At 38.9% G+C, this 27,988-nt stretch overlaps 1 protein-coding gene and 2 long non-coding RNA genes across 5 annotated transcripts; 1 reads left to right on the forward strand and 2 right to left on the reverse strand.

The window, feature by feature from the left end:
* Positions 1-12,048: 12,048 nt before the first annotated feature.
* LOC117633527 (shikimate O-hydroxycinnamoyltransferase-like) lies at positions 12,049-13,945 on the reverse strand. Its single transcript, XM_034367168.1, has 2 exons — positions 13,385-13,945; positions 12,049-13,241 (listed from the first exon to the last, which is right to left on the reverse strand). The coding sequence occupies exons 1-2, from the start codon at positions 13,826-13,828 to the stop codon at positions 12,354-12,356; spliced, it is 1,332 nt and encodes a 443-aa protein (XP_034223059.1). The 5' UTR covers positions 13,829-13,945; the 3' UTR covers positions 12,049-12,353.
* A 461-nt stretch (positions 13,946-14,406) lies between these two features.
* LOC117635810 lies at positions 14,407-15,466 on the forward strand. Of its 3 annotated transcripts, none has more exons than XR_004586950.1 (3): positions 14,407-14,464; positions 14,538-14,645; positions 15,420-15,466. It is a non-coding gene; the product is annotated as an uncharacterized LOC117635810 (long non-coding RNA). The 3 variants fall into 3 exon arrangements; XR_004586951.1 differs by lacking the exon at positions 15,420-15,466 and adding an exon at positions 15,167-15,201; XR_004586952.1 differs by lacking the exon at positions 15,420-15,466 and adding an exon at positions 14,756-14,812.
* Positions 15,467-24,234: 8,768 nt separating this feature from the next.
* Positions 24,235-24,548, reverse strand: LOC117633548. The gene is made up of 3 exons (XR_004586677.1): positions 24,497-24,548; positions 24,356-24,410; positions 24,235-24,276 (listed from the first exon to the last, which is right to left on the reverse strand). It is a non-coding gene; the product is annotated as an uncharacterized LOC117633548 (long non-coding RNA).
* Between the last annotated feature and the right edge of the window lie 3,440 nt (positions 24,549-27,988).

A 27,988-nucleotide genomic window follows, 5' to 3' on the forward strand; every position in this document is an offset into this window, starting at 1 on the left:
ATGGTCCTCAAACTTGTATGCGTGGTACATTTTGGTCCCTAAATTCAATTATTAGTCCAAATGATACCTAAACTCTATGTTAATTGGCCATTTGATCCAACCGTTACATTTTCTGTGAGTTTTTAACAAGTCAACGGTAGTCACGGGGTCTAGGATGGGTATAAGCGTCTTTTTAAATCTGAAAGGGTATATGCGTCTTTTTCGACCTGAATGTCTTCTTCTCCGATTAGCCCAAACGTCGCATTCGGTTTTGAACAATCGCATGAACGGAGGTGCGAAGGCAACAACAGAGAACCAGGGTGTTGGGGTTCCTATTTGGGGGTTTTGGGGGAATTTCTGGATTTCGATCATTGTGGATGCTCATCACTGATGGAGTTTGAGTTCCGTTGGGGTGGAGAGAATCCCAAATACGGTAAGGGAATATCTGTCTGTATTTTATATTCATCTTGTTTTGCAAATCGATGTTTTGTGTTTGCAAGTGTGTGGTCCAAGGTCAGTTTCTTTATGTTGAAAAGATACTGGGATTGGAAGTGTGTGGTCCAAGTTCAGTTTCTTTATGTCGAAACATCTATTTTCTTTATGCTGGGATTGACTGCAAAGTATAGGTTTTTATGTTTGGTGTGGTCCCTTTGTTGTCTACTTCACACTTAATTCACTATTAGCATTGACTGAAACGGTTAAAAAAAATTAAAACCCTAAACCTGTAGCATTAGATAAAGGAGATGTGTGTGCAGCTAACTCTGAAATTTGATATGTACTGTTTGCAGATATCTATGACAGAGTCACTCTTGAACTACACCATGGGGGTATGTTTGAAAATGGGGTTTATAAAGGTGGTAAGGTCTGTTATTTAGATAATGTTGTTGATGACTTTCTATCATTGCTGGATTTAAGGAAGATAGGGAAAGAGTTGGGGTATACAATAGATGTTTCGAAAATTGAGCAAACTATGGAGATTAGGTATAGAAAGGCTGGAGAAAAGGATGGTAACATATTGGAGCTTATTACCTCTGATAGTAAAGTAGTTGAAATGGTTGGATGCATGCCATGTAATAGGGTTCTTGTGTTGTACTATACAGATTTGGAAAATTCAAATGGTAATGGGCTTGGGACTCAAGCATCTGCTGCATGGCCTAGTTTGGATAGTGCAGAATATAACTATGATGCAGATGTAGAAAATCATGGGAAGGGTGTCACATGGCACGCATTCAATGAACCAGGGGATGCAGATGCATATGTAGAAGTTGGAAATGAAGAGGAAAATGAGGTTGCAGCAACTGAGAATGGAGAGGAAAATAAGGCTGCAGCAACTGAGAATGGAGAGGTTGGAAATGAAGGGGGAAATGAGGAAAATGATGCACAATTTGTGGATAGTGATTATGAATTCAGTGAACAAGAAGATGAGGTGCTTGTAGCTGAGAATGTGGTAGTTGGGGGCGCAAGTGGTGAGGCCAATGCATGTGAGAACATTGGGCCTAGTGGTGAGGCCAATGCAGGTGAGAACATTGGGCCTAGTGTTCAGGCCAATGCAGGTGAGAATGTTGAGCCTACTGTTCAGCCCCATGGACATGAGACAGTTGGGCCTACTTATGATGCTCCAGGAGAGGTTTCATCAGATGGTGCTAACACATCGGATTTGGACACAGGAAGTGATGAAGAGGATCAGGATCAGGGTAATGGTGAGGAAAAGGGCAAAAGAAAGAAAAAGAAATTGCCAAAGTTGAAGGAGTACAGGAGAGAGGTGGATTTAAGGAATCCAGAGTTTAGGATGGGAATGCGATTTGCAAACAAAAAGGTTTTGAAAGAAGCTGTGGAGGAGTATGCAATTCTACATGGCAAGTTGATAAAATTCAAAAAAAATGACAAAGTGAGGCTCCAGGTAGTATGTATGGGAGGACTGAAATGTCCATTTTATTTATATGCTTCAAAGATAGATAAGAGTGAATCTACATTTGTAATCAAGACTATGAGCCTAGAACACACTTGTGGGAGGGTCGACAAGTTGAAGTATGCCTCATCCAAGTGGCTTTGCAATAGGTATTCTAAGAAACTGAAGAAAGACACAGACTTGGATGTGAAATCATTGCAAGAGGATGTTTTGGATGATTATTGTATGAATGTCACAAGACATCAAATATATAGGGCCAAAAAGAGGGCCAAACTAATGATTGAAGGGAGTTACAAAGAACAATATGCTAGGTTAAGGGATTATGCAGAGGAATTGAAGAAGGCAAACAAAGGAAGTACAGTTGTAATTCAAACTGAACAAGTGGGGGCCCAAGCTATCTTTCTAAGGATGTATGTTTGCTTGGCTGGTTGCAGGCAATGATTTTTAGATGGATGCAGACCAGTTATTGGTCTTGATGGGTGCCATGTAAAAGGTCCTTATCCTGGCCAGATTTTGACAGCAGTTGGGGTGGATGGCAACAATGGCAGTTTCCCAATTGCTTATGCAGTTGTTGAGATTGAAAGCAAACAATCGTGGATCTGGTTTCTTAGGCTGCTGATTGAAGATCTAAAGATTACAAATGGTTTGTCATATGTCTTCATTAGCGACAAGCAAAAGGGACTCATACCTGCAATTGAGACTCTACTTCCAACTGTAGAGCACATGATGTGTGTTAGACACTTACATAATAACTTTAGATCAGCACACTCTGGTGTTGCTCTAAAACACATATTGTGGGCTGCAGCAAGAGCCACAACTATGCCTTGGTGGGAAGCAGAAATGGAAAATATGAAACAAGAGGATGAGGAAGCGTGGGAATGGCTCAGTAAGATACCTGCAAAGAATTGGAGTAGATCTCACTTTGATACACGGTTTAAGTGTGATCTGTTGTTGAACAATCTTTGTGAAAGTTTCAATTCAGCAATAGTAGATGCAAGAGATCAGTCCATTTTGACTTGCTTGGAGAGGATAAGAGTTCTTGTGATGCTTAGGATGGCAAATAGAAGGGCTGCATGTCAGAAATGGAAACATCCAGTTGGGCCAAGAATCTTCAAGATAATTGAGAAAAACAAGTTAGATGCCTCCACATGCATTCCTCGACTGGCTGGCTTGCAAACATATCAAGTGACCCACATGTATGGTGGAGAATTTGTTGTGGATCTTAGGGCAAGGACATGTTCTTGTCGGAGGTGGGATTTATGTGGGATACCATGTGGCCATGCAATTTCTGCAATTTTTCAAAGGGATGAAAGCCCCATTGATTATGTGGATGAATGTTACAAGCCTGCAACTTATATGAAGTCATATGGACCAATGATTTATCCCATCCCTTCAATGGATCAATGGGCTAAATCTGGGCATCCTCCAATACATCCCCCAACTGTTAGGGTACAGCCAGGAAGGCCCAAAAAAACTAGGTCCAAAGAACCTGCTGAAATTGTGGTACCCCCACCACCCCCACCACATCCAATGCCTCCAAATTATGTTCAACCAAGAGACAAGCTTAGAAGACTTTTTATTAAGATCACATGTAGGAGATGTGGTCAAAGTGGCCATAATAGGGCAACTTGTGACAGACATAGCTCAGAAAAGCAACAGGTAATTATTTATTATGCAAATTTTGAGTTGTTACATGTTTTGGAAGTAATAATTATTTGTGCTCTTGCAGGCAAATGCATCTGTTGCCCAAAAAGAGGTCCACACTGAGGGAGGGGCAGTTAGAGTGAGGGGCAGAGGCCGAGGAAGAGGAATAGCCAATAAGGCTCCAGCTGTTGCAAAAGAAGTTGCTACTTCTTCACAAAGTGTACATTTTTTGGCTTACATTTCTTCAAATATGTTGTCTCACAAATCTGCAATTTAGTTGCGAACTTATATTGGTCCTCTTTGTTTAGGTGCCAAGAGGTATAAGAGGTTGGCCAAGAAGTATGCTCAGAGATATGGGAAAAAGGTTGGATAGAGGAACAGGAAGATCTAACGAGGCTCCAGCTGTTGCAACTGAAGTTACTACTTCTTCAGAGGCCAATGTATGTTGTTTGAGGTTTATTATTCAAATATGGGGTTCCTATTTCTTTCCAATATAATTCAGAACTTATATTGGTCCTCTTTCTTTAGTTGGCAAGAGGTGTGGGAAGAGGTTTGCCAAGAACTATGGTCAGAGGTTTGGCAAGAGGTTTGGCAAGAGGAGGAACATTCAAAAGGGCTGCTATTAGAAGAGAAACATTCAAAAGGCCTACAGAAGTTCTATCACAACCATAATCATTCACAAGGCAGGGGGAATCATATATATTTTGTGTAATTTGGGATGTGGATTTTGTTCAGGATATGCATTGTGGTTATGTAAAGGCCCTGCATTTTTGCTTACAGTACAAACAATAGGATCACAGCTTTTGGGATGTTATTTTGTGGATTTACACTCTTCCTTTTGGTTTAGGTTCTGTAATTTCAGATGTGCTTTTATGGAATCACAGCTTGTGGATTAGAATTGACTCTACATATTGGTAATGGAATTGGTTTATGCTGTGCAATTTGGTTATGAAATTGGTTTTCGCTATGGGATTGGTTTTTGGTTATAGAATTGGTATTAATTTCTGGAATTGGTGTGGCTTTGGTTCTGTAATTGGTATTCATTTCTGGAATTGGTGTGGTTTTGGTATTCATTTCTGGAATTGGTGTGGTTTTGGTTCTGTAATTGGTATTCATTTCTGGAATTGGTGTGGTTTTGGTTATGGAATTGTTTTACCTAAAATACTCCACAAACTATTTCATAGCTAACAAACACCACATTACATTCATAGCTAACAAACACCACATTACATTCATACCTCTAATCCCATTACAAACCTAAAAGGCCATTACAGACCTAACATTCATAGCTAAATCTTTCTACTCATCACAAAAATTACAAACAAACACCATGAAAGGATCAAAGCAAACCCCAATTTCAATTGTCTCTGTCTACTCCATTCCAATTCATTTTTTCCTTCAATAACAACACACACTTTCTCTTCCAATTTTTTCTTCTCTACTTCCACTAATCTCAGTTGCTCATCTCTTGCTCTAATTTCTTCCTCCATAGCTCTGAGTCTTCTAAGCAATCCAGGAAGCACTTCCTTTCCTCTTGGACATGTTTCATTATCCAGCCATTCAAAGAAATGATGTCTTGTTTGGCTATTCTGCACATCATTTGTTACACACAATCAATCAGAGCCCAGCACACCATTCAATTCTTCACTTAAACAAAACAAAACCCTTACTCTATCTTACCCGATTTTGGTCGCATGCCTCAAACCTTCTTCCCGGGTTCAGATCTGTCCATGAAGTTCGCCGTTTAATCTTCATCCCACAAAAGCAATACCGATTGGATCGAGTTGAATTTGTTGAGCTTTCAGACATCGCAGCCTTCATTGAAGAAGAAGGTGGATTCCTCGAATGACGCCTCTGTCGCTTCAAGAATTAGCTATTCTACATAGTATGGACAGTTTTACCCTTAAATTTCACGACAACATTGACGGAACCTAATGGTTGGATCAAATGAGCGATTAACAATTAACATAGAGTTTAGGTATCATTTGGACTAATAATTGAATTTAGGGACCAAAATGTACCACGCATACAAGTTTGAGGACCATTAGTGCAATTTACCCAAAAAAATTTGATGTCATTAATAATGGATCACCTACTTTTAAGATGTAGATTAATTTGGTACTTGTTCGATGTAAGTCCATGGTTACTTCCACATCCATACTTGTATCGAGCCACATACAACTCCAACAAAAATTCTTATAACTAGTCTCTTCAAGTTTACATATTTTTTTTTCCATGTTTTAGATCAATTTTCTAAAAATTTAGTATACATATTATTATTTTTTACACAAGGCCTTCAAATTTAAGAGTCATTTTCACCCATTTCTCTAGATTTGTGACTACGTATTCTCTTATTCTCCGTATAATATATTATCAAGTTTCAATTAGATTGACTCACTTAATTAAGATTGTTAATATTTTTCTCTTATTCTTTATTGTTTTCAAACCTTGAGACCGCCGTTGTTTGAAAGTCAGCTCTACTATTAATTAGGCGATTGTTGGAGCAAACTTATGACATCCGATATCGTCCATGTTACCCACCGTCCAATACCAAAAATACCATACCGTGATTAAATTATATCTCAAATAATTCTTAGGCGAGTGATATACCATCTCCAAATTCAAATTCCCTCTAATAAAATATGAATTTTTTTAAATCCGGTTAGTAGACTTTACATTTATATATTATGAGTACTATATTAGGTTGTCTCAAAATCGTCTCTTACATAAATCAAATTCGGTCTTCTATGTGAATCGAATTAGAGTGCACTTAAAGAGAGAACATTTGACCTACTTTTTCACTGTAATGCCACCACATGTGCATATTAAAAAATTTACTTCGACTAGTTGACTTTACATTGTCACACAAACCAACCACTAGAAAGAAAGAATTTTCGAAGATATATATGTTGTGTACGAAACAAATTCTGTACAAAAAGTCCAGGCCATGAGCATGTTGAATAATTTTTTTATTATTATGCAGATTGGAAATTTATAAGAAAAAAGGTACCCAAATGATTTTGCAGATTTGGCATATATGTTAAAGAAACCAATTAATGAACGCCTAGTGTTACAAACCATTGGTGAATACATATGCCACGTCCTCGGCATTTGCATGAGTGGTTCTGTTTACTCCTTGACCAATAATGCAGATAGAAATAAAGACTTCGCTTGCAACATGGAAGGATATGTTAGTTTATTAGTCCATACCTCAAATCATCAAATGCCGAATTGGGTGAAGGATATTTCCTATAAATGCGAACCCACGGAAGGAGATGTTAATGAGAAGGAAAATGGAGCACATGAAAAACAAGTCTTTTCTCTTTTGTCTCTTACTTATTTGCTTGGCAAAAATTTGTACCTCATCGCCATCTCCACCTCCTAATTACTATCAGAGGATTGTAACAACTTGTATCAGTTCGTTAGTTTATTTATTTTTGAACTCACTGTACAGATAATCTTAGCCCGTTAGTTTCTCTAGTTTGCATAGCTGTTCCTTAGAGTTAGGAGATAGTTTCAAAGTGCTTTATCAGTTAGGATTTCAAACAAGTGTTTGTTATTCCTATGTGTATTTAATAGCTGCAAAGTGTATATGAAAGTCAGAGTTGATTTCCTCAATCTTATATGGTATCAGGAGTCTAAGCCGATCCATCTCTCACTTTCTTATCGTTTCCCCTGTTCTTCCGCACTCATGGCTACCGAGTCTGCAACCATCCTAAACACCAATGCCACACATCAAACTCTCATCAGCATCAACGTTGCTGCTCAAGCTCCTCTCAAACTCTCCTCTACCAATTACCTCTCCTGGAAACTACAATTCCAATCCCTCTTCATTGGCTATGATCTTCTTGGCTATATTGATGGCTCCAAACCATGCCCATCAGCCACCTTGACCCAAGACAATACCACCAGCCCCAATCCCAGTTACAGTCTATGGATCCGACAAGACCAACTGATTCTCAACGCCATTATTGGCTCCCTTTCACCCACCATTATCTCCTTCATAGCTCAAGCCAAAACCTCTAAACAGGCCTGGACAATTCTAGCCAACACCTATGCCAAACCCTCTCGTGGCCGCATCAAGCAAATCAAACAACACCTCAAAAACACCACCAAAGGCTCGCTTAGCATCACTGAGTTTATGCAATCCATCAAAGCTCGGGCCGATGATCTTGCTCTTCTTGGCGCCACCCTTGATGAAGAAGAAATCACAGACAAAATCCTCGATGGCCTCAGTGATGAGTACAAAGAGTTAGTCCGTGCGGTCCAAGCAAGAGATACCTCCATCACCTTTGAAGAACTTCATGAAAAACTCCTCAACTTTGAAGCCTCCCTTCAAAGCATCCCATCTGAACCACACCATTTTCCAGCTACTGCAAATCCCACATCCAGAACCAACGCCAAGAACTGGCGTCCTTCTCCACCACAAGGCAATACCACCACCAACTGGCGCCCATCCTACAACTTCACCAACCGCCCACCTCCTCCAACTCCAAATCCATCACAGAACACTCGTCCTCCTCCCAGGCCATACCTTGGCTACTGCCAAATTTGTAGGACTCAGGGTCATACTGCCAAACGGTGTCCCTCATTTCGGCTCATACCAGTTCATACTACCACCTCCTCCAGCTCCTCCCAACAAGGCACACCATGGCAACCACAAGCTCACCTTGCCACCCATTCTTCCACCCCATCATCCTGGCTTCTGGATAGTGGTGCATCACACCATGTCACGTCTGATCTCAGCAACCTCTCCCTGCATGCTCCCTACATGGGCACTGATGACATCTTGATCGGAGATGGCTCCAATCTTGCCATTACCCACATTGGTTCCACCTCTCTCAAAACTCCCCACCATCACTTTACATTAAACAACGTTCTCTGTGTTCCATCCATGAAAAAGAACCTCATTTCCATTTCACAATTTTGCACTTCTAACAATGTTTCCATAGAGTTCTTACCATCCACTTTTCTTGTGAAGGAACTTCAGACCGGCGCAACAATGCTCAAGGGACAAACTAAAGATGGTGTATATGAGTGGCCAAACTCCTCCCCTTTGATTGCCTTCTCCGCAACAAAGACCACATCTTCCGACTGGCACCATCGCTTAGGACATCCTGCTTTTCCCATTCTCAAACATATTGTTTCCAGCAATTCCTTAGGCGTATCTTCCTCTCTGTCATCTGATTTTTCATGTAATGCTTGTCTTTGCAATAAAAGCCACAAATTGCCTTTCTCCAACTCTACAATTGTCTCTACTCAACCTCTTGAAATTATATTCTCCGATGTCTGGACATCTCCAATTTACTCACATAATGGCTTTAAATATTATGTAATCTTCATTGATCATTTCACTAAATATATCTGGTTTTACCCACTCAAAAACAAATCTGATGTCAAAGAAGTCTTCATAAGATTCAAAGCCATTGTAGAAAAACACTTCCACTCAGCCATCAAAACACTTTATTCTGACAATGGTGGTGAGTACATTTCCCTAACTAATTTTCTTTCCACCAATGGTATCTCTCATCTCACCACTCCCCCTCATACACCTGAACACAATGGTTACTCCGAAAGAAGGCACCTTCACATTGTCGAAACCGGTCTTGCCCTTCTCACTCATGCTTCTTTACCAATCTCTTACTGGACTTATGCCTTTGCCACAGCCGTCTACCTCATCAACAGAATGCCCACTCCCACCTTAAATCTCTCCTCCCCTTACCACAAAATCTTTCAGATAGCCCCAAACTACTCGAAATTAAAGGTTTTTGGTTGCTTATGCTACCCTTGGCTCAAACCTTACACTTCCCACAAACTAGAACCACGGTCCAAGCCGTGTGTTTTCCTTGGGTACTCTCTCACTCAAAGTGCATACTATTGCCTTGATCCTTCAACCTCAAGAATTTATGTCTCAAGACATGTCAAATTTGTTGAATCGCAGTTTCCTTACTCTTCACTGTCTGGTCCGCCCTCTACTCATCATCCCAATCCCATTGCCACTTGGATTCCTGCACCAATTCCAATTCCCTCACCTTCCTCCCAGCCACCACTCACTATGCCATCGGAAGCCATTGTCCCTCAACCTCTAAGTGCAGCTCCAATACCCACCCCAGTATAGATTCCATCCCCCAACACAAACCAACCCAGCCGCTCACACCAACCCTCATTGCCACCCTTAACCAATTCAACCCCCTCACCACAAATCCCAACGTCACCTACTAACCCACCCGACCCTCATCCTCTTCCAACTCACTCCATGACCACCCGAGCCAAGAACCACATTCGTAAACCCATCACCAAAATGAACCTTCATACCCAACTCTCCAAGTCCAACAACCTTGAACCAACCACCGTATCCGCAGCCCTTAAAGATCCAAAGTGGCGTAAGGCCATGTCTGATGAGTGTGATGCTTTAGTTCAAAACGGCACATGGGAACTTGTTCCACCTGATCCTACACAAAATATAGTTGGATGTATATGGGTTTTCCGCATTAAACGTAACTCTGATGGCTCTATTGACAGGTTCAAAGCACGTTTGGTTGCAAAAGGTTTTCATCAACGCCAAGGTGTTGATTACCTTGACACTTTCAGCCCTGTTGTCAAACCAACAACAGTTCGTGTTGTCCTCAGTCTTGCTGTATCTCGGGGTTGGTCCCTACGTCAACTGGATGTCAACAATGCCTTTCTCCAAGGCCACCTCTCCGAGCATGTCTACATGCAACAACCACCAGGTTTTGTTGATCAAGATCATCCATCTTATGTGTGCAAATTTTGAAAAGCCATCTATGGCCTCAAGCAAGCACCAAGAGCATGGTATCATGAACTTCGCACTTTCCTTCTTGACTATGGCTTCCAAAATTCCTATGCAGATACTTCTCTATTTGTTCTCACTGTTGCTGGCCAGAGTATGTATATACTTGTCTATGTGGATGACTTGATAATCACTGGAGTCCACACTAAAATGATCGACTCTTTTGTTGCTGTTCTTGCTAATCGGTTTTCAATTAAGGATCTTGGACAGCTGTCTTATTTTTTGGGTGTGGAGGTGGTCCCCAATCAGCAAGGTATTTTATTATCTCAACGGCGTTATATTTTGGACATTCTCGCTAGAACTCATATGACTGATGCCAAACCAGTGCTCACTCCCATTCCAACTAGCCCACCATTGCTAAAGTCCGGCACTGCTTTGCATGATCCCACCGAATACAGAACAATTGTTGGCAGCCTTCAATATCTCTTGATTACAAGACCAGACCTTGCATTTGCGGTTAACAAACTCTCCCAGTACATGCACACTCCCACCACCGACCATTGGAACTTTGTTAAACGTCTCTTACGTTATCTCTGTGGCACCATTAATGAAGGCCTCCAAATACATCATCAGTCCCCATTGAATCTCCATGCATATTCAGACGCAGACTGGGCAGGCGACAAGAATGATTTTTCATCCACCAGTGCTTATGTCATCTATCTTGGGCGTAATCCCGTCTCCTGGAGTTCGAAAAAGCAGCAAACTGTTGCAAGGTCTTCCACTGAAGCTGAGTACAGGTCAGTAGCTAATGCAGCGGCCGAGCTCAACTGGCTTTGCTATCTCCTCACTGATCTTCGTGTTCGACTACCTTGCTGTCCAGTTATATACTGCGACAATGTTGGCGCTACTCAACTCTGTTCCAATCCCGTGTTTCACTCCAGAATGAAACATGTTGCTGTCGACTTTCACTTCATCAGGGACCAGGTGCAGAATGGTGTCCTTCGAGTTGCTCATGTATCCTCCGCAGATCAACTCGCGGATGCCCTTACCAAGCCTCTGCACCGTGCTCGTTTTCTGGATCTCAAATCCAAGATTGGACTCCTGTCTCGAGCTCCATCTTGAGGGGGCATATCAGAGGATTGTAACAACTTGTATCAGTTCGTTAGTTTATTTATTTTTGAACTCACTGTACAGATAATCTTAGCCCGTTAGTTTCTCTAGTTTGCATAGCTGTTCCTTAGAGTTAGGAGATAGTTTCAAAGTGCTTTATCAGTTAGGATTTCAAACAAGTGTTTGTTATTCCTATGTGTATTTAATAGCTGCAAAGTGTATATGAAAGTCAGAGTTGATTTCCTCAATCTTATACAATAAACCTGTCCTAAGTTGATCCTTGCAATTATTCTTTATACTTGGACGAGGTTTAAGAAAATTACTTGACTTACTTTTTGAATTGCCTTCTCGGGCACAAGAAATAATAACATATTTCAAATTTCTATCATCTCCATTTCTTGATGATGTCCTTATCACTGGAAACCTAATGTGATAACCTCATAAAAAATGTCAAAAATCATTCCAACTCGATGTTCTTGTACTTTTTCTTCAACACTCGTTACAGTGTCATTATTTTCAGTTTCATCCTCATTATTTTCCTTTTCAATCCCATTAAAATTCATCTCAACTGCATGATGTTGATTATTCTCTAGTCTTGCAGAAGATGCTTCCATTCCTAAAATTTTAGGACATAAATTTACTATACAAGTATACATAATTCAGCGAATAGGCAGACTTGACACTTAAGAATCACAGTAAACTACAGATACTCCGAAAAAGAAGTCCTCCACAGCAATAAACAAAGCTTACAGATACTCTGACAATCTTATTCAGTACTAGGTTGTTTCTAAAACAGATACTCTAATATAGATTAACCAAAAGACCACTTGAACTTTTCAAAATCAGCTGCTTTCCGATCAGCTAGGCTAGAGTCAATGAAAAGTCCCAGAACTCAGAGGACACACACAGAAGCCCAAAGTCTGTTCAACGTATTGCTCCCATTCCACGCATTTCATTTCCTTATATCTCATACAACAACTTGGAGAATGATTTCATAGGTTGAGATTGCAGAGAAATGACCACTGATAAACTTCCATCATTTGTTGCACTTGGTAACACAAAAGCCAACCCCTCATATCCAATTCCACCAGGCCCCATGAAAGTAGGTCGACCCCAACCGAAATCAGCATCATAGATCGGCAGCCTAGACCAATTAGTTATTGCAAGTCTCGGGCACCTAAAAGTATGAGCTCCGCGAACATGGGGTAACAGATCAGGCTGAAGTTCAAGATAGTCCAGCGCTGATCTAAGATAATCGTTGTCCATACGCACAACAGCATCATGAATTCGGCTTGCAGCATACCATGTTGTTTTTGATTTGAGATCCCCTGTTGCAGCAATTGGTGCGCTTGAAAAAACCACGTTGCCAAAGAAACCAGGAGGGAGGGGGGGTTGCAGTCTGGACCTTCCATCAACTGCAATATGTAGTTTGGTCTCTTGATCATCAGGAAGTTCACGTGCCACGGATGCGCATTTCCAAATATGACCTGCCAACATCTCATATGTGGTATAGTTGATTGTGTTCCCATCTTCCTTAGACTTGGCTTTCAAGATGTTGAGCTGCTCCCTTGTCAATCTAAAAATGGATACCGTTGCGCTCTCATCACCTACAGCTTTTGTACCGGTTTTAATGGGTGGATCAGGTTGGTATTCAATGTGATCGAATGCAGGCTGTGGTGGGTCTCGGGCACGAAGTAATGTCCTGTCGATGAATGGTGGAATTGTAAGGTCAAGACCTCGAGCGATATCAGACCATGTATTTACAAAGTGGAGACCAGAAAAGCCATCTGCTACACGATGTTCCAGGCCAACACCAAGTGACACTCCACCACATTTGAAGTATGTGACCTGATGCATAAACAGAGTAAAACCAGAACCGTACTTTGTAAGTTTAAGTCATATCAGGTTCAAGAATTGTCCCGGATGATATTATGAGCAAGAGAAATAAAAGAAAGGGAGTGAAAAAATGTCTCCTCTCTTTCTCTGAATACCTGTACGACCAAGAGGGGATAAGAGGATATCCCAGCGGAATAATCAACGGCAGGAACGAGCTTCCGGAACTCAAGAGTCGGCGCAAAGTCCCCGAACTCATCGAGGACCGAGTCAGTCTCCGCCACAACAAACAGCACTCCCTCTCCATTGCAATCGATCTCGATACGTCCCTCATCGTTCAGCTTCAGGCGGCCGGCCACGGGGTAGAAGGGCACGAGGGCCTTGGCAAGGGAGCACTTGAGCACCTCCGAATCCAAGACACAGTTGTTTTGAAGATGATGTGCGCCGTTTTGAACGTTTGGCCTCCTGTAGAAGTAAACACTTCCAAGGTGAGTTGCCGAAATCACGATATCCAAGTCCGATATCCACAGCGCCCGTTTTGGCGTTTCCTCCTCTGGCTTCACCACCACTGACTCCCTCACTCTCACGTTGACCGACATCATTTGCAAGGCCCTGCCTAACACTCCAAACCTTTGTAGTTTCTAATATATTTTCTCACTAAGCTTCAAGTATGGAGGTTCAGCGCATCATTGTTGATGGAACGCACCCTCATTTATTGAAACTGCTCTACCACGTGCTTTTCATTGTCTAATAAAGGGAAAATTTTGTCCGTACCGGTACAGCCAATCATCTAAGGGTTCATATTTCATTTTAAAAATTAAGGGTTGAGATTGAATGACCTGATGACTTGTTCACTCCTTTTTTATTAAAGAGCACGTGAAATACACGTGACTGAGAAAACAAACGAAAAAGCTTTGACGAACGCGAGGAAGACGTCGTGTGCACTGGGAGCTGCTTCATCTTTGCAATATCTCTCTCTCTCTCTCTCACTCTCAAATCCAATCCTCATCTTTGTCCCCAAGTCGGAATCTGAGCATCTCCTCTCTGCCGACGCCGCGATGCAAGAACCATCGGAGAGGAGACAGAGTGGGGTGATTCAGTCGAGTTCGACGGGGGTGGTGTGAAAGGCCTTTATTTGGGTAGAAATTCAACGACTTAGTATTGAATCTGGAGGGAGGATGTCTGTGTTGCAGAGCCTTTGATGGGAGAAAAAATTCAACGCCTTGGACTGAATCTTGGTGATTTTTTTTCCCTCTTTTAATAATTTTTAATATTTTAATATTTTAATATTTTCTCTTAATTTCATCATAGCATCAGACCCAATGTGATCCTTTCTCCATCAAACCCATGTAATTTTCGTTTTATGGAGGATTTGTTTTCTTCCATGTATGAGGTTATGGATTTGTGCTTCAAAATAAGGTATGAAATTTTGAACAATCAGGTTGTTGATTTTCTTTAAAGTCTTGGATTCTTGAATTTTCTTCCTACTTTTTTTTTTTTTCAATTTGAGATTTGTTTTATTACTCAAGAACTCTGGTCATGATGAATCCAATTGGAGTTTTCGGGCTTGTTAGTGGAGAACTGAGGTTGACATCAAAAGAGAAAGATGAGTTCTTTAACTGAGAAACCTCATAACTGGTTTTGGTTTTGGCTATATTATTTCTTATGTGCAATTGCATATAGTTTTTGTGCAATTGCATACAGTTTATGCAATTTTTGAGCCCCTGTATGCAATTAGCGATAGTGTGATGTTTAAAGAAACGTTTGACTTGAATGCTATGTCATTGAGTTATTTACCCATTAACAATCTAGTAACAATTGAGGTTTCGTTCGTTGAGTATGTTGCATTCATTTGATAAATTTAAATGTTGGTATGTTCGATAATAAAAAAAAGAGTTCACGAGAAAGAAGAAGACATGATTTTTATTTTTATTTTTTAGGTGAAGTGTCTTGGGTTGCCATTACCATTTCAAAGATTGTATTGCTAAATCTGTAAGTGTATGGTTTAAATGTGATGTTTATGATTGATATTGGTTGTTGTGATTGCCGTAACTGCTATATATTGGTTGCTCTAGCTAAGGAATCAGGAAAAGTACAGTTAAGACAAGTGCATTTTTGTTACACTGAAATATGTGTTTTGAGATACCATCACAGTGTTTGAATAATCTCTCTCTACCTCCCTCTCATTTGCAGAAAGGGGTATGCTCACTTGGACTTTTCATGCATACTTGGTGAGATTCTCACCTTTTTCTGAGAGCCTAATATTTAGGGGCTAACATTTGTGTACTCTACAAGTTATAAATTGAGCTAAACGTATTACAAAATATTTTAGGTGAAGTGTTTTCTTCGTTTATGTTTCTTTTTTGAGATCTTATTTCTTATTTATGTGACATGTAGTCTTGGTTAGAGAAAATAGATGATATCACATATAATTTTCTATAGCTTTTAGGTAGTAGTAGATTATCCGTATTGTCATGAAAATGAACACACACAAAAAAGAGGCCCTCTAGCCAAAAAGAGGAAATTTGGTGATCTTTGCATACGTTATAAGAGTGTGAGCCAATGAGCCTTCTAGTAAAAACGAAAGAAGTTAAAAACCAAAAGAAGGGCCGAATGCAATTGCATATTGTAAACTAAGAATTGCAAACAGATGTTACGAAATTGCATACATATATATATGCAATTGCATATTGTAAAATGAGAATTGCACATAAATGCTACGAGATTGCATACAAGTATATGAACGAAAAAAGTTAAAAACCAAAAGAATGGCGGAATGCAATTGCATATTGTAAACTAATAATTGCAAACAGACGTTATGAAATTGCGTATATATATGCAATTGCATATTGTAAAATGAGATTGCACATAGATGCTACGAGATTGCATACAAGCATATGCATATGGATATTGTAAATTGAGAATTGCACACGTGCTATCAAATATGCGATATATGCCCACAAAAACCATTAACATGGTTAAATTGTTGATTTAGTTCTTGAACTTGTATCCAATTTTCAATTTATCGCATGACATTTTTTTATATAATATTACGGATATGAATTTTCTTTATCGCCAATGTCTCCCTGCCCTTGAATTCCCTAACATTTCGTCCAATCTGTCATTAAATATGAGGGCACATTGATCATTTCATACGTTAAACATAATTGAATTATGTAAAATAAAATAATATGAAAGGATATTAAATATATGCCTTAAAGCCAAACATGTGATATTGCGCTCTTTTTTGGATATTTCACCATCATTTATGGGCAAAATCGTTGTTTTCATCTATGTTATTTAGTCTACAATCATAACAGCACAACAATCCTTGGAATATGATTCGTTTGTGGGCTAAGCAATGAGATTGGATATAAGAAGACTTCTCATATTTCCACTTCACTTCGTGGTCATATATTATCAATTGGGCATTGATCATAATTGAAAATGTCTAATTTTCTTTTTCGTCAATTCAATGTGACTCAATCAATCGACCATTAAGTAATAATTTTTGTTGAAAGCTTTTAAATTTATATTTGTACCAACAATCATATGTTTGATTTTATTGAATTTTTTTTAATTAACAATATAGGAATAATTGGAGATAATCAACAAAGTTCAATTTTATTCTCAATACTTCATTGGGTTAAATTAGTAGTAAATCTTGAAAGTTATATTCAGTAATTTATGCCCAACAAACCTACCTAAAGAACGCTAAGCGACTCGTTCATCCGGTAAATAATGTTGTTCGTTGACCAATTTACCCAACGAACTCCTTGATTTACTCAACAAAAAAGGTATTTTACTTCAAAGACGCAAGGGGATCGCTCGGTGAGTAAAGCTCGTCGTTCCCCGAGATATTGGACTAACTAAAATATTTTATCAAACAAACGCGCTATTTTTTCACTTGAACGCAGGGGGTGCGTTCGTTGAATAAAGTTGGTCGTTTCCCGGAAAATTGGACCCAACTAACTTACTTTTTCAAACAAATGGGCTATTTGTTCATGCGAACACAGGGGTTGCGTTCATTGAGTAAAGTTGCCCATTCCTCGTTCCTCAGAAAAATGAGCCAAACTAACTTACTTTTTAAAACAAACGGACTATTTGTTCACGCAAACGTAGAGGTTGTGTTCATTGAGTAAAGCTGCATGTTCCCCAGAAAAAACTAACTTACTTTTTCAAACATACATGCTATTTGTTCATGCAAATGCAAGGGTTGCGTTGGTTGAGTAAAGTTGCTCGTTCATCGGAAAAATGGGCCCATTATCGAAATTACATAGTAATGGACATTGTTATGTAGCACAAATGATTTTCCAAAAGATCCCGAATTTCGTAAAACACAATGTGATTAACCCTAATATTGAATAATAAACATATGATCATAATAAAATATTTGCTTTGTTTTCTTTGTCTTTGCGCTATACATTAATTAGGTTTGCGTTTTTAAGGTATGTTTAGTTTGCACACAGCCGATTTGAATTTGGATTTCACACATGCAATTGCATGGCGATGATGCAATATAAGAGTGACTGTGCGCAAACCCTTATTAAGGAAAAATGGATCATATTTTTTTGTACATGCATAATTAGACCTATTTTTTGAACTACAAATCGAAGGGCGAAATGAACCGAAATACAGAGCATGAGAAATGGTAAGGGGCAATAAGCCGAACATATTAAAAGATCCTTGCAAGGTCCACATGGACGCAAATCATGCGGAACATGATTACAGAAGTTAGTCGTAACATGAACTTTGGGATCATTTGGATCCCAACCTTGCTGTTTTGAGTTTTTGACAACGTGAGGTTGGTTTGAAGAGGAAGCCATGCATTTGTAATGGATAGAGTCAAAGAGGCAGTCACTCAAATGCCCCTTTATAATAGAATGGAGGGTTTAAGATATTAACGCAAGGGTTACCCGAAAAAATTAACCCAACCAACTAACGTTTTGAAACAAATGAGGGTTTTGTTCATACAAACGAAAGGATTGCGTTCATTGAGAAACGTTACCTGTTCGCCGATAAAATATCCCCAACCACCTTACTTTTTCAAACAAACGGGGTATTTTTTCACACCAACGCAATAGGTGCGTTCGTTGAGGAAAATTTTCTGTTCGCTAAAAAAATATATCCAACAAACTTACTTTTTCAAACAAACGGGTGTTTGTTCTAACGAACGCAAGGGTTGCGTTCATTCAGTAAAGTTATCCGTTCCCCTAAAAATGGGTCCAACCAACTTACTTTTTTAAACAAACGGAGAGTTTGTTCAAACGAACGGAAGGGTTTGCTTTCGTTTAGAAATACTCGACGTCGGCCGAAAAAGAAGGCCAACATAGTTACTTTTTTAAACCAACAGGGTATTTGTTCAGACGAACGCAATACGTGCGCTCCTGGAAAAAAGTTACCCGTTCGCCGAAAACATGCCCCAACCACCTTACTTTTTCAAGGAAATGGAATACTTTTTTACACGAATGCAACATATGAGTTCGTTGAGGAAAGTTTTATGTTCGCCGAAAAAATATATCCAACCAACTTACTTTTTCAAACAAACGGAGAGATTGTTCAAACGAATGCAAGAGTTTGCTTTCATTCAGAAATACTCGATGTTCTGCCGAAAAAGAAAGCCAACATAGTTACTTTTTTAAACCAATAGGGTATTTGTTCAGACGAAAGCAATACGTGCATTCCTGGAGAAAAGTTACCTTCGCCGAAAACATGCCCCAACCACCTTAATTTTTCAAGCAAACGGAATACTATTGCAACAGGTGCGTTCGTTGAGGAAACTTTTATGTTTGCCAAAAAAATATATCCAACCAAGTTACTTTTTCAAACAAACGGGGTGTTTGTTCTAGCGAACGTAAGGGTTGCGTTCGTTTAGTAAAGTTACCCGTTCTCCTAAAAATGGGCCCAACAACTTACTTTTTCAAAAAAACAGGGAGTTTGGTCAAACGAACGCAAGAGTTTGCTTTCGTTCAGAAATACTTGACGTTCCGCCGAAAAAGAAGGCCAACATAGTTACTTTTTTAAACCAACAGGGTATTTGTTCAAACGAACGCAATAGGTGTGTTCTTGGAGAAAAGTTACCCGTTCGCCGAAAACATGCCCCAACAACCTTACTTTTTCAAGCAAACGGAATACTTTTTCACAAGAACGCAACAGGTGCGTTCTTGGAGGAAAGTTTTATGTTCGCCGAAAAAATAAATCCAACCAAATTTCTTTTCCAAACAAATGGAGTGCTTGTTCTAGCGAATGTAAGCATTGCGTTCGTTTAGTAAAGTAACCTGTTCCCCTAAAAAGGGCCCAACCAACTTACTTTTTTAAACAAACGAGATATTTGTTCATACGAACGCAATACGTGCGTTTCTTTAAAAACGTTACTCGATCGTCAAAAAAAGGTCCTTAACGACTGTACTTTTTCAAACTAACAGGGTACTTTTCATACGAACACAACCGGTGCGTTCGTTGGGGAAAGTGTCCTGTTCACCGAAATAAATACCCAACGAACTTAGTTTTTCAAACAAACGGGGTGTTTGTTCAAGTAAACACAAGGATTACTTTGGTTCACTAAAGTAACCTGTTCCCCACACATAAGGGCCACACCAACCGACTTTTTCAAACAAACGGGGTGTGTCTTCAACCGAACAGATGGGGTTGTGTTTGTTCAGAAAAATGCCACGTTCCCCCGAAAAATAACCTAACAAACTACCTTTTCAAACGAACGTGATTTTTGTTCACACTAACGCAAGGGTTTCAATCATTGAGGAAAGTGGCTTGTTTGTCAGAAAAATGGGTCCAACCAAATGACTATTTCTAATAAACCTGGTGTTTGTTCAAGTGAACGCAAGAGTTGCGTTCGTTCAGTAAAGTTTACCGTTCCCCAAAAAGATGGACCCAACCAACTTGCTTTTTGAAACAAACGGGGTATGTGTTCAACTGAACGCAAGTAGGTGTGTTCGTTTAGAAAAATTTGACGTTCCCACGAAAAAGGAACCCCAATCCAAACTACCAGTACCAAATACTAGGTACCAACTACAGACGAAGGATTATTTAAGGAGTTACTTCCTATACATTTCAACTCAAAGACTTCCACCTTTTTTACTAATAACATTACTCATACACAACCTGAGAGAGAAAAAAGAAAACCCAAACAATGTCACATTCAATGGTTGGTCGCTCAAGAGGCTCCTCCACGCCTAAGAAGAAGAGGGTGGGTGATGATGATGGCGTTGATTCTTCGAATTATGTACGCCAGCAAGTGAAACGACCCCATGATGTCACAAAGCCTCCCACCAAGGCTAGTAACAACATCTTTCATGAAGGAGATTCAAAAAACCAAGTACGAAATTTACAATGGCAGGATTGAGATCGGCTTTGAGATGTTTAGGAAATACGCTCAGCTTGTTGATGCTAGTTCAACTAAATGGGACAAAATCGAGGTATACAAAGCAATTGCTATTTTGGAGAAGCGAGCTCTGTGAAGCATCGGTATTTTATGATTTGCATTGTGTTGTTTGTCATAATTTAGGATGTAATTTCAGATGTTATAATTTCAACCATAATATCGGATGTTAAATGTTATATTTAGTATGGTAGAATAGTTTGAGGATTTAGTTTTGTAACCAAAAAAACCCCTAAATATGGTTAGGAGACCTTTATTATCAATGAACTAGGAACTCATGTTTCGTAAATGAAGTCTGGGCCCCAGATATGCTAAAATGTTCCCATTGCGGCAACAGAAAAACTCATGTGTGCAATGTATTACACGAAGTAGATAATATGCAATTGGCCGTCATGTAATGCAATTGTACATGATATAATGTAAAAACAAAGTCCATGTATGCAAAACGGGATAAGTACATGCAATTGCACTACCTTAACCATCAACCCTACGTGCATGCAGTTACACTAAATGTAATTACATTTCAGTGTTTGGGGCTTTCCAGTCGTTATGTTTCAATGTTTTGAAGAAAACCAAAAAAGCATTTGTAAGCAAACAATGGAATTCAATTACATGATGTGCAACAGTCGTGCATGCAATTGCACTCGCTATATTACAAAAGACCCCCGACTGTGCGCAAATAGGGATATATACATGCAATTACGCCTAATTTATAAAGTGTAATCCCTTACGACCTACTGTCAAACTTTCTACTTTGCCTGGGAGCGTGTCATTGGCTTCCTTGCGATGGGATGATGAGGGATGGATGGACCATGTTGGGCCAACATGTCAAGTTCCTCGTCGACAACTCTTCGAGCGGACTCCCTTACTTCCTTTAGACGCTTGTTTTTTGGGTTCTTCAGCAACGATAGTGCAACGCGAACCCGCTCGCTTGCATGTTGAAACTGCAAATAAAAAACAACCCGTCAAAGAAATGATTAAAAAAAATATCTGACATGGAAGACAAAAGTATGAAACGAATTTATGCCGACTCACTTTATTGGAACCGTGTGATGTGCATTCAATATCTTCTAGCCAATTCATGACGAAGATACCACAATCGCATCCATTTAGTTGTCTGCGGGCCTTGTCAGTTCGCACAATGTTGAATTTTGCAAACTGCCATCCTTTGTCAAAATGTTTGACAATCTCATCTTTATAAATGTAGTCCAACACTTTCATCTACACCACAATCAATTCAAATCAATTCATAGTCGGGATGTTAGGAGAATAAAAATACAAACCAAAAATAGGTAAATTAAACTTACAATTCGTTCCGCTAATTGATAACGAGATGCGTTGTATTTAGCACCGGGGAGACTATCCCATAGTTCAACCTTTTTATCACCCATAAGCACCACTAGCAAATACCAATGACTCCCAATTCGATCCAAAACGGGAATGAAAATCTAGGAGCACAATGACTTGCTTAGAAAAACATGCGTATACAAAAGTGCACTAAAGATATTGTAAAAAAGAACTTAAATCGATACCTTCTCGCACTTCTTAAGGCCTACGGTGAACCGTTTTGAGATTTCCCTTCTAAGTTTGACACCCAATTCAAAAAGTTTCCCATCACTTGTATTATTGACTTGCTCCTACATTCACATATAGTGTAAGCGTAAATTCATTTACTAAATCACAAACTATAATAGTTTGAAAAATATGAATGCTTACCGACATATATGTGTGGAAGTACCAATTCCCTGACCCCTTTTCTTGTAGATAATAGACTTGCGCGTTCAGTACTCTATCATTAATCCACATTTCAGGCCTCAGGCACATGAACTCATCTCTCGTGACATGATGTTCGTTTTCTATTTCAATTATAACTTCCTCACTAAAACGAAAAAAGAAAGCAATTGTTATAATTAAATTCACGTACGCGACAACATATAAGGAATTTGGTCAATTTCATAATTCAACATTTGTATGTAAGTAGTTACCTTGAAAAGTTGTTTGACCTAAAAATGTAACTGAATAATTCAAAATCGGAGTCTTGTAAGTCCTCGGGTTTTAATTTGAAAGGCCCAATTTTAATCTTAGACGACGTCTTTTGCACAGCCTTTCCTTTTGCATTTGACGGGTCAACCCATGGCTCTCTACAATGAAGCCCTGGACGCCTTTCAGCCGTTCGACGTGTTTGAATTCGACTTTGATCACCACGGGCCAATTTTGTGAACTTCCTCTTTTCCACGCCAAATTTCAACTGTGGAAAAGGGAATCCAAATATTACAGTTTGAAAAAAAAAATAAAAATCAGTATTTTACAACTATGTAAATAAATGCGTACTGAATAAACGTAAAAGATAACAACAAACTCGATCTTGAAACTCCTAATCGCTCATCATACCTCAGGTTCACTGAAAGTCTGTCCATCAGGTAATGGCGTCCAAGGATTGTTTACATGAACTGGACCTTTCTCCTTTAATTTCCTAGATTCTTCACCCTTCTTCTTCACAGCATTCTCACCACCTTCATCTCGTATTTTCGGTGGCCCGTCCTCCTTAGTTTGATTCACATCTTCATGTCTTGTGTCTTTCATAAAGGACCTCACTTCACTCATTACCTTGTCAGTGAGTTCCAACACTAAGCGCTGGACCTCTGCCTGTATTATCTGGCCCAAAGCAAGTCCTTCAATTGATCGCTTCACCTCTGCCTGTATTATTGGAGCCAAACTGATAGAAACTTGTTGAACTATTCTTTCAACGTTTACTCCAGACACTTCATTTGTTCGACGGTGCTGTGAAACAACCCGCACGGGAGGAGTATCAAACCCACCTTGCTTGATAACCCATCTAATCATTTTCCACACTGAGTTATTGTCCCAAGACACAATGGGATCCAAAGACTTATCAACACTCCACCATGGACAATTGAATCGAAATACAATAGTTGCAGAAAAAGCAATGACCCATTTACATATGCAACTTTCTTCGCTTTGAACGACCTAACCTTCACATAAGAAGTTGAATCCATGGTCGGCCCAGTTCTTGGTCTCTATCTTCCCTGGGATCGTCAAGAAAGTTAAATATTTCCCGGTCACTGATGGTGAAGATGTGGGGCAAAGTATAGTGCCAAGTGCAAACATCACAAATCGAACTTTAAAGTCCTCATTCGCATTTTCGCACTTTTCCAATTGTTCAGCTAAACCCTTTACTAATACTCTTTTGCCATTTCCACCGAAACTCTTGACTAATTGTTTCACCTTTTCATCTTCTACCGGCCTGTCGAGTTGAACATCCTCGCCGGTGTTCTTAAGACCCATAACACGCCCAAACTCATCGGCACTTATTCTAATCACATTGCCGTGCAGTTCTATAGAAGACGTATCAGGATTGAACTTTTGAATCAAAAAATGGCATAATTGGCGGTGTAAACGAGTGCACGACAAAGATGACACATTACCGAACCCAATAGCCTTAATTGCTAACCGCTTCTCATTTGACAATTTTTCCACCGTACGATGGAATCGGTCCGGGCTGCATCTAGTTATACAACTCATCTCATTCACTGAGTCGTTTACTTGCCCGCTTGAACCTTCTAAGGCAGAACCATATGTTGCCTTCTCTGTAGTGTTCAATTTCCTCCACTTATTACTAATCTCTTCTTGTACCTGAAATAAAAAATTGTCATGAATATACCCTTCTTAATAAAATAATTAATAAACTGACCAAATCATTGTCATCTCTCACCTTATGGTCCAACTTTGCATTGGCCACTTTCCCCATTTCATGTCGTTCTTTTTTCCTGTAAATCATTTATTTATTTTTAAAAAAAACCATTATAATATTAAGCAACCACATTTCCAATTTGTAGATGTACGTGTAACTTACATGAAATTAAAAAATGCATCTCGGCCAACTCTTGTTTGTTGCACAGTACTCTCGGCCTTGCACTTTCCTTTCGCTGATCCCCTTTTTTGAGCTTCCATAACTTGCACAAATCAAGTACAAAACACTATCATGCAATTCTCTCTAGCGCCGAGAATTTGAATACTAATCCAAAGCCTAATACACCCTAAACCCCGTAAACCCCGTAAACCCAGTAAACACTACAACATCACATTGCTTAATTAAAAAAATATGGGGACCAGGATTTGCACACAGTTGCTTAGTAATTGCATATGATATGCAATTGCACGACACTACTTGCAAGTGCATCAGCCCTCGATTATAACATTGCACAGATAATGCACACAACCCACCAATGCATTTCTATATTGGGCCGACATTCTTACTCATTTCAAATCCCAATCCAAATCTTAACCAATCCTAACATTACACTTTCGGAACACTTTACTCCCCATAAAAAAAATTCAAAAACATAGTCAAACCTACCTACCTACCACGAAATCACCTCACGTGCATAATTTCAAAACAAAACTATATACTGTAATTGCATTCAGTTACTTGGATTTGCATACAGGCGATTAGTAATTGCATATAGAGATATGCAATTGCATGAACATAACAACCATGAATGTGAGATACCCACTTCACCTCACGACACTTTTCAGACTGAGAAACCCACTTCATCTCATGAATGTGAGAAACCTACTTCCCCTCTTGCCCCAATTCATCACCACAGAAATTCAATTAACAATAACATAAAACATAGTGTTAACTTACCTTCACAAGGAACTAATACCAAATGCTTTCACAAGGGCTCGATTGCAGATGAGAGGAGTGCTAACAACCCACCAGCGACTAGAAAAACTGAATTCCAATTCCTATTATCAACCCAAAATGCTAACCCAAAAAATTTTCCCAAAATCCAAACCCTAGAATATGGGGTTTTTTACAATGATGACAAAGAAGAGAGAGAGGTTGCAGAGACAAGGAAGAAACTTTCTACAGAAGAGGAGTTGAAGAAGATGACTTTGAAGACCATGAAGATTATCAGTTTGAAGTTGAACATGACCACTTTGAGGAAGAAGGACGTCGACTGAGTGTGCATGTGAAATCGTTTACCTGTTGACCTTAGGAGCAGCGCGTGAAATCATTTACCTATTGACCAGGTCAGTAGGTTTCCCTTGTTTTTTAAAAACAGTCCCGTGATTGGCTGTACCGGTACAGCCGAGGCACCACAGAAGTACTCCTAATAAAGATAGCCCTTTTGTATTATTTCATGTCTTTCAGAGCATTCAGAATGGTTGTTGAATAATCACAAGGCGTGATGCAGTTGGTAAACTACTATTTTTAGCTAGCGAGCTATTTAGTACTTAAATGGTAGTGGTTCGAAATTCATTGGAAGCACTTTGCAATTAGGGGCAAACCGAACCTTGAGTAGGGATTAATCCTACCCTTCGGGTGTGGGGACACCTTATGGTATTTACCCAAAAAATTTTTTAAAAAAAAGGTTGCTAAACTATTTTTACATCTGTTGAATTGAATTGCATTTTAACTTTCAATAGTGCAGTTCAATAGCTTTAGATCAATTGTTGTATCTTCTTACATGTTTTTTTACATACTCAAATAAAATAGAATTTTTGACAGAAATGGTTTCCTACTTTTGCTCCAGTATAATTTTGGTCAACTAACCATTCATTTCATTTCAATAGTGATGAGGGAGGCATATATATAGTCCCAATTTCTTGGACCACAGGAGTCCAAGATATTGTGATCACTCAACGTTGAATATTATATATATATTGGTAATTTTTTAAAATTTAAGTGTTAATCTTATTAATTTTCTTTTCAAATATATTATACTTAAATTTTATATTGAAGTTAATTATTTTTAACTTAATATTAAATATTTTTTAATTAATGAAATTGACATAATTGAGACGTTAGACTTGATTTGTTAACAGCTGCAAGTACAGTGACCAAATCGGAAAAATTGAAATTACAGTTACCAAATTTGATTTTGAGCCAAATCTCAATTACCAAAAATGCAACTAACCCTTTTAACTAATACATAATGCTGTAGTTCAGGAAATACAAGACTCGAAGAAGATGAAGAGCAAGAGCATAGAAGATTATTTTATCCACATTAGAAGGTAATCAGTGTTATCCTAAAATGAAAAGGAAAATACAGTTACGTATTATGTGTTAGCAGTTATGTGTTTCCAATTACACTTGATTTGGATAGTGCTCATGTGCACTATGATCTACTTAGTTTATCCAATGATGGAAAAATATTGGCAGCAACTTATACAGTAGAAGATGTGCGTTTCCATTATTGAGGTGCTTATATATAGTGTTGTTTCTTTCAGCCAAATTAAAAGATGGAAGAGATATATTAAACAAATCCAATGGCAATGAAAACATGCTACTGAAAAAGTATACAATAGCATTAAAAACACCGCTATAAAGAATCTTTATAGCCTGTCAAAAACACTGTGAAAGGAGCATGCTTTTAATAGCCTCGGCAGACATATAGCTTTCTGTAGTATCCAGATTTTTTGCTCTGATTTTCTCTGTCATGATTTACTTTACTTTTGTTATTCATATGACACCTCATTAAAATTTAATATAAGGAACTTAAAAATTGACACATCATCCTTCAAACAAAAACTCAATTTACTCTTACTTAAAAAAGAAAAAGAAAAAGAAAAAAAAAACCCTAGACAAAGTTAACGTCCTTTGAAAATACCTGTAGGATGACTAAAAATGCCTAGAGTAGGGTGAATATGCCAATTTAAGATTATAATCAAATACCTCTAGATAATGTTTACTGATTTCTTCGTAACTCAACTTCTGTCACGGGATGATCTTCGACACTTCTTATGTTGAACGCAATACTGGCCACAATTGCATCAAGCTCGCCGGAGGAAAACGGCCACCACGATCTTGGTGCCCTCAACTGTATGAGTCACCAACATGCACATGAATGCAATATGAATTATTAAAGTGTTTGATAAATCACCAAGTAAACATAGAACACTTGATGATTTATCTCAAATATATGCACAACAGCTTTTTCTTAAGAATTATATATGCTCAACCCAAATATCAAAAGCTGTACTAAACCTAAGAGATGCAGACAATGATTTATACCAAACTTATTCTCCACACACCACGTGAAGACCCACAACCACAACTCAATATCTTGCCATGCATTCAATTTGATAGTGATAGAATCCTATATGGTTTCGTCATCTTCTCAATTGCACTCCAATCAATTGTTTCATAAACAATATATATCAAGATGTAAACATGAAACCAAATAGGATATTAATTAAACCATCCTTTCCAAGTCCAAGATAATGAAAACATAATATTTTTTAATCTAAATCAAAATAGAGTTCAACTAGGAAAGTAATATTAAGAGATAAAAATGCTTTGAGTGAAAATAAGTGTAATAACCCAAAACAAAATATC

This window comes from Prunus dulcis, chromosome 7 (assembly GCF_902201215.1).
Source record: "Prunus dulcis chromosome 7, ALMONDv2, whole genome shotgun sequence".
Lineage (NCBI taxonomy): Eukaryota > Viridiplantae > Streptophyta > Magnoliopsida > Rosales > Rosaceae > Prunus > Prunus dulcis.

Coding starts and splice junctions, on each gene's coding strand:
- LOC117633527 (XM_034367168.1), bottom strand. CDS start 13,828: ATGATGTCGGTCAACGTGAGAGTGAGGGAGTCAGTGGTGGTGAAGCCA. Junction 13,242..13,384: donor ATCCCCTCTTGGTCGTACAG/GTATTCAGAGAA, acceptor TTTATGCATCAG/GTCACATACTTCAAATGTGG.